This window comes from Artemia sp. Qi Xiang Cuo, chromosome 20 (assembly GCF_049724085.1).
Source record: "Artemia sp. Qi Xiang Cuo chromosome 20, ASM4972408v1, whole genome shotgun sequence".
NCBI lineage: Eukaryota > Metazoa > Arthropoda > Branchiopoda > Anostraca > Artemiidae > Artemia > Artemia sp. Qi Xiang Cuo.
In genome coordinates, this window is record NC_142813.1 from 24951742 (window position 1) to 24964494 (window position 12753).

The 12753-nt window shown below is 34.4% G+C and overlaps 2 protein-coding genes across 5 annotated transcripts in view; both read left to right on the plus strand.

The window, feature by feature from the left end:
- The window catches only part of Dip-B (Dipeptidase B), a 41081-nt gene extending 39475 nt beyond the window's left edge, over nt 1–1606 (plus strand). For all 3 annotated transcript variants that reach the window (XM_089106319.1, XM_089106316.1, XM_089106318.1), the window contains exon 12: nt 1377–1606. In XM_089106319.1, coding sequence (XP_088962445.1) covers nt 1377–1511 — 135 coding nt within the window. In that variant the 3' untranslated portion in view covers nt 1512–1606. The remainder of the gene's footprint in view (nt 1–1376) is intronic.
- A 2495-nt stretch (nt 1607–4101) lies between these two features.
- The window catches only part of LOC148940034 (calpain-7-like), a 73878-nt gene continuing 65226 nt past the window's right edge, over nt 4102–12753 (plus strand). The window contains exon 1 of one of the 2 annotated variants that reach the window (XM_089105939.1): nt 4102–4146. The gene's annotated coding sequence lies outside the window, so the exon portion shown is untranslated. Of the gene's footprint in view, nt 4152–12753 lie in introns of both variants that reach the window. The other variant, XM_089105941.1, reaches the window with a different exon arrangement.

Genomic DNA, 12753 nt, shown 5'->3' on the forward strand with positions numbered 1-12753 from the left:
ACTCTTTGTATACCTAGAGTAGGTTACGCCATGGTTGCCAACCACAAAGAAAATGGGCAAAATAGTACGGTCGAGTTGGCGTTATTTTTGTTGTAGCAGTACTATATCTGATTACTCCTAATGGAATAGTCCATTCTTAATAAAACAACTTGTTTGCAATCAGTGTGAATGTTTTATTCCTTGCTTCGAGTTAAGGTTGTTAGAAATTTATTTTGCATCTCACTCAAAGGGGTAAAAATGTTATATAACGTCTTTGAATTATGGATGGCTAAAAAGTCCAGATTTTAAAGTTTTTTTTTTTTTTGCAAACATTCTTCAACTTGCACACCAACGCTTGTTCTGTTTTCAGTTAGACCCTTGCGTATATATTATGTAATTGCTTAGAAAAATATGGTAGAAGGACAAGGTGATGACATGTTTGGCTTTTAGCTTAAAATAATGTGCCCCACGTTTTTTTTTCAATTTATTCTGCGTCTAAAATAGGACTTATCTGTCTCAAACTCTTTTGAAATTTAGTTGTTTCAGTTTTACATTTAGTTATAGTATTTTGTGAAAATGAAAACGTAGCGAAATGGTTCATTTATACATTGCGGAAATCCATCCGTGTCTTTTCGAACCATGAAGACGCTACGAAGACGCTACGTTTTTCAAACGTAGGGCAGTTTTCAAATAAATACATCAGCGTGACCATGAAAATAAGTTCTAAAAGAAGAATATTGGCTAATTTGACTTTCACTTTAGACCTGCCATTGGATCCACAATACAATTTTCTCTCTAAAAATAATGATGATTTTGTTGTGAATTCTTTTCAGAATTTCTTTATTTTCCATAAGGAACTGGTGTTATATTCTATGGAACTATGGTCCTATATTCTAAATTTACCCTAAAAATTGATTAGAATTAGGTGCAGTGCCTATAGCTATCATCAATACATCAAGAAGGAAATTATGTTCTTACCCTCTCCTGAAAGCTGTTGAGCTCTAGAGAGCCAAATTACACCATTTTTCTTGGTTTTCTTATAGCCTTTGTGAGCTGAATCATGCAATCTGGGGTAGCCTTGAACCAATGTTATAAGATCACGAAATTTTTGGTAATCTTTAGTAATGGTTTTATTCATTTAAAAACCTTGCCAAGAATCTGTCCTGATTTGACCAAATTGCTGCGGAAAGCTAGAGTTTTCAAGCACAAAAACGGACGGAATCTCCGCACGGATTGCTCAATCCCGACGGATTTCCGCAATGTGTAAATGCACTACACCTGCTTTAAAAAAAAAACAGACCCAATTTTCCAGCAAGTTCATTTTGACGGATACACTCTGGGCATAATAATATACGAACACACTATTCATATTTACGTTTACCTTTTATTTCTTACAGCATGGCATTGACTCTGACCGTCCATTGGCGTACAGTCATCTAGATATTGCTGGCTCTGAAGGAGAATTCCCTGGAATACCAACTGGATCTCCAATTCTTGCTTTGACAGAAGCGTTTATTTTAAACCAAAGCTAGGGCAATTTGAAAATCAAGCTTCATTTTTTTTTATCTATATACTTTGGCTGATTGTGGTCTTTGTTTTTATATATTAAAAAGACTTTGTATTGGGACATATGTTGTTCAATTTAGTACTTAACTAGCAGCGATCTTGACCCTGAGGGCAGGCACGTAGGCTCGGAAAAGGGCCTTTGCGTACTTGCTCTACTCCGGAAATACGAAAGCCTTACGGTCGCCCTAGATTATTCTCTTTCGTGAGGACAGAAGAAACAATATTTTGACTCCTTCCTCTTATTGTAATATTTTAATTCCCCTAAACCTCAGCCCTGACATAGAAGAGGGTTTACCTCAGCCGTGACATAAAGGAGAGTTTACCTCGTTTACCTCAGCCGTGATATAAAAGAGGGTTTACCTCAGCCGTGATATAAAAGAGGGTTTACCTCAGCCGTGATATAAAAGAGGGTTTACCTCAGCCGTGACATAAAAGAGGGTTTACCTCAGCCGTGACATAAAAGAGGGTTTACCTCAGCCGTCACATAAAAGAGGGTTTACCTACCAAACTTCATATAAAATTGGTCGCCTTTGAATAAAGCCTAGTAACTGCATTCTTTGCGATGAGAATTACCCGGTTTTCTTCGGGCTTAAGGCAAAAAAGAGGGGGAAATGTATACGCTTTTCTGAACTTTCGAAAGCCTACTGACTGACTGTAAAAGTATTCCAGAAAAATTAATGCTGATTGTTGTAACGTCGCCTGATGTTTTTCAAATTAGTGTAAAACAGGGAGTCAAGGACACTTTCCAACTATATAAAGTAATGCTTTGCCAATATTTTTTGCTGTGGATTTCCCACCAGACCTGCCTTGCTTTGGTATTGGTTACCTTTATATAAGCCTTGTCACAATCTTAGGCTAGCCAAATGTTGGGTTTATTTCAAACACGAAGACATACCTAAATCCCTGATTTGGTTTCCCGGAATGAAAAAGTAACTAAGTAAAATTTTGAATATCTTCATAAGAAAAAAGAAAGTACGGCAAAAGGTTAAATAGAAATTTAAAATGTTGTTACGAAGCTGCCTTTCAGCAGTAAAAGACTGCCTAAATATGCCAATTCAGATAACCTTTAGGTACAACCTCTGCTTAAAAAGCTGGTGACATACAAACAATAAACATTATTAATATTTAGGGAGTAAACGTAAATTTTGCTTCAAGTTTAGGCCTAAAATTCATCTGGATCAATCTTTACTTTGGGAAGATAAGCATTCTTTCACTTGTATTCTGATTGTCAAACCTAGTAGAATTGTAGGATAAGTGGGATTGTTGATTCTAGTCGCATCTCTATATTTTTAACTATGTATAAGAGAAAATCCATATCCTATTGAATTTAGGCAAGTGTTCTTTTACTTCACTCATAGTCCCAAAAAGATGGATGAACAGCAATGAGAATACTTAGCAGTGGAAACTGCAGACTGGAATGAGAATACTTAGCAGTGGAAACTGCAGACTGGAATATGCTAATTGGGGCTTATTTTGCTAACAACCAGAGCTGGATTAACGTCATCTTTTCTCAGGAACCTGTCTTTCGCGCTTGATTTGTTCAACAAAAATTTCTGCTCTCGTTGAACTGCACGATCGGCTCTTGTTCAACGTTCTCGTTCAACTCTGCTTTGAGACTAGAATGGAGTTCAAATTATAATGAAGGCACCATATAACTAGTGAAATTAGAAAAAATAAGAGTCTGAAACGCTTATGGAAGGTTCGAGTAATGAAAATTCTTTTTCAAAAAGAAGTATGGAATGAAGTTTTTAGATGCTCAGCCTACAGAAAAGCCGTAGCTCTTTCTTGCATACATTTAGGGGCGTACAAAATAATTACAAGAGGCTATATTCCAATAAAATAATTTTAAACTAGTGATGTAATTTAGAAATTGCAAGGATAAAATTTACGTTTAATGTTCTATTTGAGTTGAGAGGTTTGTCGAGACGTATTTTGCGTTGTTGGTGTACGGTCAGCAGCATAGAGAAATACAACTTTTGTGGAACAAATTTCTGCGTTGAAGAGGAGGGAGATGACCAAATATTCAACTTTCATCCTCGTGGAGCTGCTCTTGGTTTTACCCACGGATAAAATGCTTTAGAATACTTTTACCAGGGGACCGAGCTTCGCTCAATGAAAAGAAATACAGTATTGAAGACAAAGTTTTTTTTTACACTGGAAAAGGAGTAATTATTTCATTGCGAACAATTTTATCAAACGAACAATAATTCCTAAGTGAAGGTCGGGCTACAGGTTTACAAACTATTACTGTAATATTTCTGCTGCAATGTGTAGCATTTAATGCGCATCAATTAATAAACCGAGACTCACTTAACAGCTATCAAATTCAACGAATTCCCAAAGTCTTGACCAATCCAGATTGTAAATTCACATCAGAAATACAAGAGTGTCAGTTTTAAGAAAAATTAAAGTGATATTTTCGAGAAAAGGTTTTACGATAAATGTTCAATATACCCAATAATTTCTCCTTCAATGATTAATATAAGATTGTCCCCCTTTTATCTGTGGCTTCGCATTTTTAGTTCCTTGGAAAAGAGATGCTGCTGTTTGTTGAGTTTAAGCAAAATATTGAAAGTTGAGCAGTGTGAACTACGCTCTGAAGTAAGGTTGGATTTTAGCTTAGTAGCTTTTTTTCCGCGGGGAAATTTGTTGAGCTTCATCAAAAAAATTTCATCAGTTGATCTATAAGTCCAGGTTAGGGGCCTAGAGGGTATTTCCAAACATGGTATACCTTACGAAAACAATTCTTAGGCTGCTTCATAATATGCAGAATAATCATAATTAACGCATTTTGCATAAATCCCTGCTATAGTTTACCCTCCCCTAAGGCTCTAACCGGAGGGGGAGGGGTTTCACCCACCCTCTCAAAATGTTTGTCTGACTTGTAAAAACATAACAAAATTGGATATAAACAAATTTCTTATCCATTTTTTGAGGTTTTTTTTGTGTAAACCACCCTCTCAAAAAATCTTTGAAGAAACTGTCCCCCACTCAAAAAAATCCTGGGTACAGCCTTGCCAATCCTCCCCCCTCCCCTCCCCACCCCTGATGTTCAAATATACAGTCTAAATTATATATTTGCAATCTATTCTCCCAAGGCATCTCAGCTGTTTCAACCTATTCACCTGTAAATTGAACCAACTGTGACAAAACAAAATCTGAAAAAATAAGCTATGGGTGGCAGAATGCATTGAAAATATAAAATTGAGGCTATGTATATTTACGTTAGGGGGGTTTAGGGTTAAAGTATAGCAAGGCTGCATGTAAAATATGTTAACTATAATTATTATGCATATTATAAAGTAAGAATTGTTTTCTTAGCAGGTTTATTTCTCTCCAATTAGTTCTCTTGGCAAATACCAAAATTGCCATTTTTATCTGATTTGATATTGGTATCTATTACTTCAATTAACATTAACAGTAAAATAATTTGCAGAAATTTTGGAGAAGCCTGCTGTGATGAAAAATGATATCACAACAAAACAAAAAGTAGCCTATACCATTAGAATAATCATTGTTAAAAACCCTAAACAGAAAACTTGCAGCCCCCATCTTGAACAACAAGGAAAATCATATTTTTGCATGGACAGCACTGATGATTTTGTTTTTTTGTTCTACTTTTTTTTATTGATATCAGTGCATTGTAACATCATAGAGTTGTTTAAGGGCTCATTTAAAGCTAAATTTTATATCTAATTAATTTTTAACTTTAAATCATAGTATAGAAACCGCAATAAGTTAACTTTTGGGACCCCATTAAGGGCTCAAAAAGGAATTTGCCCCAGAAGCAATTATCATATTTGGAGAAAATGTACAAAAATATGCATCAATTGATGTATTCTCTTTCTTACTAGCTAAATTGTGTGAAAAATCATAAATTTACACAAATCTGTTGGTCAAACAAAGAGGGAAATTTCAAGACAGAAAAATAATGTGGAAAATGTGTTACATTCTTACAAATTTAGAAGAGAAAAACAACCTAGTTACAATACAATAAAAGATGCTAAGCTATATTTATGACTAGCTTGATCTTCTATATAAAGAAAGAGATGGAAAAGTAATTTCTTTTGAAATCACCTACCCCCTATCCCTCCAAAGGACACTGATGTTTGATGAACTTGAACAAGTTTTTTTTTGATGAAACTGAAAGTTTCAGAATTTGATCTGACAGTGAAAAGCTATATAAACAATGAAAATTACCTGAGTAAACACGAGTTTAATGCAAAAAATGATAAAGTAATGTCCAATGGACTTTGAAAATATTATCATTTGTTTATGACAATAAAAAAGATTGTACTCTTGCAGAAATTATTGTTAATTCACAATCAACATATCTATTTTTCCAATTTTTGATCTACAGTGTCCTTGCCATAAAAGACCTCTGGTGTTACCTGTTATTTTGTTTGGGATAGAGGTCAGTGGCCTGACTGTCGGAATCAACCCAGCTCTAAAATGGGTACCTGGTCATCTAATCCTCCATTATAGCTCTTGACTGAAGGGCTATGAAAGAGATGAGCACCACCTATATAGACTGTCATGTCTGATGCCATTTTCTCTTTGTGTTTACTTGCAATTTTAGAAGTCAGGATTTCTTCATGATCTTCTGTTTGAGTTCCAAGCTAAGCATTCAATAAAGTGTGCATGTGCTACTCCTTTGAATTTTCAGCATTTGGCTTTTGATTTGGTAAGAGTCTCTTCTGTGGTCTCCTCTTAACTAAATACTATACTAACAAAATTCTCACTTCATAGTGTGCAAAAGATATTCATGGGATTGTTAATCAGATTTCTGTGCTATCAATGAGATTTTTCTTGGTTGATTTCACTTTAATCCATATTTCCCCACTATGCTTTTGTTTTATTTAAAATTATGTGGTCATACAACATTGATTTTTTCTATATTCCCATATTTTGGATGTCTACAAAACTAGTTACTATCTATTTCTTTTGTCAACAAAGATGTTTGTGTTAGTGATTTTATTGTTGCAGCATATTGTTGCAGCTATAACCAAAAACCATCAGTTTGTTGTTGCCCACAATACCAAAATTATATATTGCCACAAAATATAGGTCTCCATCAATGGATGAGGACAGTCTAGTTGCCTTTACTGACACCAGTATCCTTAGCATTGCTTTCAAAATGGATGCTTTGCTCCATGTAAATTGATTGTTTTGTTTGAGAAGGTAGTACTATGGTTTGATTTTCCCAAGCTTGCCCTCAACTATTGGAAACTCATCTTTCAAGGTGAAAGGTCTGGCTTCTAGGTTTTCTTCTTGATGAGAATTCCTCCTTCAGGCATCAAATTGGTCTAATTAAAATGAAGATATTGAGGGATCTTGGTGTTGTTAGAAAGCTTGAACACATTTTTCCTGTGTCAATTCTAAAAATTTGGTTTCAATGCCTAGTTCAATCTTACATCTCTTATTGGCCTACTGTATGAGTGTCAACTTTTTCTCCCATTCTGATACTGCTCTCTAAGTTGTGTGATAAAACAAAGGATCTTATCCCTGAATCAAACAGTTCTACAGATAAGTCATTGCTTGGTTTGAAATATCTATATCCTTTCATATGTCTTTTGTTGTTTTTCAACTACCCAATGATGTTCCTTTGGTGCTTAGAACTAATCCATCCCTTGTCTTTGATCATTCTATGTATCATCTTTATAATTCTGTTCAAATTCTATTCAGTCCACCAGACTTTAATTGGATAAGTGCCTAGATTTTTTTGCCCAATTCAGCTAAAAAGTGTTGAGTGTTGCTTTTTTGGTGCCTTCAGATAAGCTATAAAAGGATTTCTGACTTCTGGATTTTGTTTTTCTTTGCTCCTATTTGGTGGATATCTCTAAGCCAAGCTGGAAATATATGTTTGCATTATTTATGTAAATGGTACTCTGCTGGGGCTTGGCTTTTGTCTGGTAATCAATGGTGGGTGGTTGTTTGTAATGTTTGTTTTTAGTGTAGGCCTATTTGTCTTTAATAACTTCTTCTTTTTCCTTGCACTTCTTGCCATAGAGTCTTATAGAAGGTACATGATGATGTATTTGCTCTTATTGTTGAGTTGTTGTTTGCTGATCAATCTAATTGCAAACGGGTAGTAGCCTACTATTCAATTCTCCATTCAACACTATTTCAAAAAATAATGGTTACCACAACAGTTATATACAAGCACTGTGGAAATCTATTTGAATAATGAGTTAAAAATATAAAAAAATTCTTTTAAATGCTTTCACTTTTCTAACTTTAAGAAATCAAAATCATTTAAGATTTGAAGGAATAAATATCAGCATATGTATATTAAACTGACAATGCAGATTTCTTTCAGTAAATTCATTTGAATTTTTTCCGGTAAAATACAAATTACATTCTGGCTTTTAGAAAGCTTGGGGTTTAGAACCCTACTTATATTAATTTCTGATCGTTTTGAGTTTGACTCTTATTCATTTTAATTACTGTTTGTTTTTGGTTTTATTTGTTTATTGATACTGATTTATGGTAGTTGTATGCCTGATAGATTATTTGATTCTATTTTTGTTCATTTTGTTTTAATGGAGTTCTTTACTTTTTTAAAATACTTATTTTGTTGAAAAAAGTTTTTTTTATTAATGATAATAATAACTGAAATCATGGTTGCAGCTGCAGCTGATACCTCTCAGGGTTGAATAAAGAGGAAGATCTATTTGCTTGGAAAACAAAAAAAGTGGCTATCTCCACAATATTCTGCATCAAAAGCATCTTTTTTTCAACTCTTTCTCCTCAGCTGGTTGGGCACTTGAACAGCATAGAGAAGTGTTTAATGGCTCATTTTAAGGAAAATTGCTACATCTAGTACTTTTTTAACTATACTGTACAGAATGGACAGTAAAGCCCATACTAACTGAATACTACTAAAAGACTATAAGTCTGCAATAAAACCTTACTTTCCTAGAAACCAGCATCATCCAGTTAAAATTAGCAGAGGCAGTTGCCCCAGGTGAGGCTTGAACTCGCGACCTTAGGATTATGCAACTTATGCTCTACCAATTGAGCTGCTGAAGCTTTTATATTATGAAAGATAATTCATTTTGAGACAATATCGAAAAGAGTAGGAGAGCAAGGGTGAAAGATCATAGTTTTTTTTTATAATAAATCTGGGTTGCAGTAATAGCTAGCAACCTAGTAAGAGACAATCACACCCCATAGTAAGAAATGAAATAAGTTGTAACTCCTAAAGCTAGAATCAGATCAAAAAATGAAGTACACTATTAGAACTGCCTTGTCCAAAACGCCTACATAGGCAATGTATAGTCCCTTGGCTTGAACAACAAGGAAAATATACTGGCTTGAAAATCAAGAAAAATGGCTGCAACCAGGACATTCTGAATATACGACATATTTTTTTTTTCTTTTCCTCATTACATTAAAGAGCAAACTGTAGTCCATAGTAACTGAAGTATTTATAAGGAATCATTATATAGATGATGAATTTTTCTTAAAAATCATCAGAGGTAAAAATTTCCCATACCAGGAATCAAACTTGAGTCAGCTATTCTAACCTGAGCCAGCTATAAACTAGACTATATAGAACATATTACAATATCCAATTAATGAGTTTATGTTAAAGAACAAACTATAGCCAATAGTGTTACATAATCTGGGTTGCAGCAGTAGCTAGCAACCTAGTAAGAGATGATCATGTCCAATGCTAAGAAATATAATGACTCATTTCTAAAAAAAGATTCAGATCAAAACAAGAAGTACATTATTAGAACCACGTTGTCCAAAACCCCTATATAGGAAACTTACTGTTCCTCGATTTGAACAACATATGTTTCAGAGGCATCATTCTAACTTTCTTTCCTAATTGTATTAACCTTGATGATGCGGATTCAATTAATTTGCTATGCAACATCATATTTTAACACTGTAACAAAAGAAAGCCCAGCCATGGATGCCTGTTTTTTATTATTAAAAAAATCCAATTACGATATGCTAAGATTGTTGCTAACAGATGGAAGTATAACAGACGTGCTTTGACCAAACTCTACTCAACTTTCTTTGACCATTGTATCCTTTTTGTTTCTGGGATTTTTCCCCTTCTTGAGAAAAAAAAAATTAAAAAAGAATCTGGATTAATTATTTTGGATTCTGTAAACTTTGTTGTTTATTCTGCCTTGGTAAAAAAAACTGGGTTCTTGTTAGAATTTTTTTTCTTCCTGATATTACTGAGAAACTAGAAAAGCTGCACATAAAGCACTCAATAACAGCTTGCAGTGCAGCATTATTTCATAACTTCATAACTGGCTAATTAGTTTCTTTCAGTTAGGTTATTGAATTTTTATTTTTTCCATTTTGTTGCTCTATTAGTGTATTCTATGTTTTTCCATTTATTCTATTTGTGTTTTCCTATGCATTGCTCCACTTTTATACCTTTGTGTAGTGTGAGTGGTAAATATGTTTTAATAGCAATGTCTCTTGATTTAGCTCGATCCTTTCCATGCAAGTCATAGTCCAACAGCCTCCCCCCTCCTGAAGACTCCCTGAAAGTTTCAACTTGATACCCTAAGTTGTTTCTTTTTTTTATAAATCAGGCACCAAATTGCACAGTCTTTTCCCTCTTCACTCAACACAAAATTTAAAGTCTCCTTGTCCCATCCTTTTTCCAAAAATATCTGAAAGTTTCAACTTCATCTCCCAAACTAGTCTGATATATTGAAGACGTGCTCATTCAATGGCCTAGATAAACAGTGTCTTTCAATTTAACTCTGTCCCATCTCCAAGTCAGTATTGTAGTTCCACTTGACCCCCTTGCTTCCTGAAAGTTTCAACTTAGGTGCACAAAGCGTATTTTGAATTACTCAATTTCAAATGTCTTTTCCACAATCCTGGTGTTTGGTTTTTATTATTATGAGAACTTGCATAGTATCAGAAGCAGAAACAACTTTTTGTTTTTTAACAGTTTAATACATTTTGAGAAAAAACATTTTTTTTAGTATTTTAATTGTGCTCTTTTTAGTCTGTCATGAATATTTTAGGGCAAAAAGTTGATTTTAAAATGTAAATCAGCTAGATTGCCAGATCACAACAAGAGGAAAAATTAGCATAGTCTCGGATGTCTCCAAAAATATAACTTTTAGCAATCGGAATACCAAAATAAAAAGTTAGCGATATTTATGTACATTACTAAACAAACTATAAATCCATTATTTTATATACATTGGCAACACCACTAAAAAGTTGAGAATGCCAAAGTAAATTAAAATATTGATACAATTAATCCGTGGCGTTATAAAATTAAAGCTGAAATTGCTTGGAATTCCTCTGTAAGTGAAAACTAATCAGTATTAAAGTCAACTGATCCAACCCAATCGGAAAAAATAAAACGAATAGCAGCGAAAGTTTAAAAGCAATGCAGAATGCTAATTGATTTAAAAAAAGCATAGATTGAAAAAAGCAACACTGAAGATCTGAAGGACGTTGCAAAATAAACGCGGAGGAAAGAGAAAAACAAACCGATTTATACATTAGCTTCTAATACTCTGTAAGCATTTGCAATATAAAAAAAACAAGCCAAATTTCATCACTGAAAAAAACTCACTGATTAGCGTATGCAGTAGGAACGATTTTACAATGTAAAAAAAGCAAACGTCGCAAACATTTTATATTTAAAAAAAAGAACACTTCGTTGCAAACACTCATTATGAAATGGGGGAAGGATTAAATAAAATATTCCACACTTCAACTTTTTGCATGCATTTGACTTGTCATAATAACTCTTTTGCATTTTACATTGATATAATTTTTCACCGTTGTGAGCTCTAACTAACATTGTGAGAAGCTAACAGGGCTTGTTGCAGGGGATGTTGAACTAACCAAAAGAAAATATTTGCATCCTAATACTATTGATTCTACTCATATTACTGCTACTGCTATTATTATTACTGCTTAATTTGGGATATGGTGAAACTGTGTGGAACTGAACCGAAACAAAATATGCCCACACAGATTGTCAAGAGGACTTATCAGGAATACCTCAAGAACGATTGATGTAATTAAGTTGAAACTTTCAGCGTGTGTTGAAGAAACCAAAGCTGCTATGCGCACTAATACTTTTACAACTATTGCTACTACGCAAGCTACCGGTATTAGGATGAAGCTTTTAAGGGATATTTAGGCGGATGTTGAACTAAATCAAAACAAACTATGAGCATGTGGACTATCAAAAAGGTGATAAAGCAATATCTCAAGAAACGTTTATATCATTAAATTAGACCTTCAACAATGCTGAACAAAATAGCTTTCTTAAATTCATGATCGGATGTGTTTTGGGGAATGATAAACCTGGGGAAGGGGTTGATTGCCCTCTATTCACTCTTGACTCTTAAAAAGGGCACACAAAATTTTGATTTATAATCCAATTAGCGCCCTCCAAAGTTTATACAACCATACTTTCCATAAAAACCGTATATGCCCTTGGTGCATAATTTACAACTCTTACCCTGAGGAATGTAGGAGAGGGATGTCATCCTTAAAGACATAATTTCTAGAACTTTCGACTACGCTGAACAAAATGGCTATCTCAGAGGGGGGGGGGGAGTTGTTGCCCTCCAATCACTTTAACTATCAAAAGGACACTAACCCTTTCAATATCAGATCGAATGATCCCTTTTCGAAGTTTCTATGACAACAAATGACCTTCTCAAAATTTTTCTCAGATGTATTTTGGGAAAATACGACGTGTATGAGCGGAGGAGGGGTATCTACCCTCCGATCGCTTCGACTCTTAAGAAGAGCACTAGAACTTTTGATTAACGACTTAATGAGCTACCTCCAAGGTTCATACGACTACCCTTTCAATAAAAACCTTATATGCCCCCCAGGATATAACTTACAAATCTTGCTCTGAGGGCTGTGGGGGTTTGTCATCCTCAAAAACATAAATTCCGGGCCTTTCATCTACGCTGAACAAAATGGTTATATCGAAATTTTGATTGGATGTATTTGGGGAAATGATTGGCTTAGGGTGGGGCTGGTTGCCCTCCCTTCCCTTTTGAATGTTAAAAATACACTGGACCGTGTAATTCCAAATCGAATGAGCCAATTTTAAAGTTTCTACGAAAACTCCTTCGATACTAAGTCCCCTGGTTATAAAAAAATAAATTGTGCCCACATCACTCTTTACTTAGGCAGATGTGCTGCCTAGGAAATAGAACCAATATTTAAGAAATAGGCAAT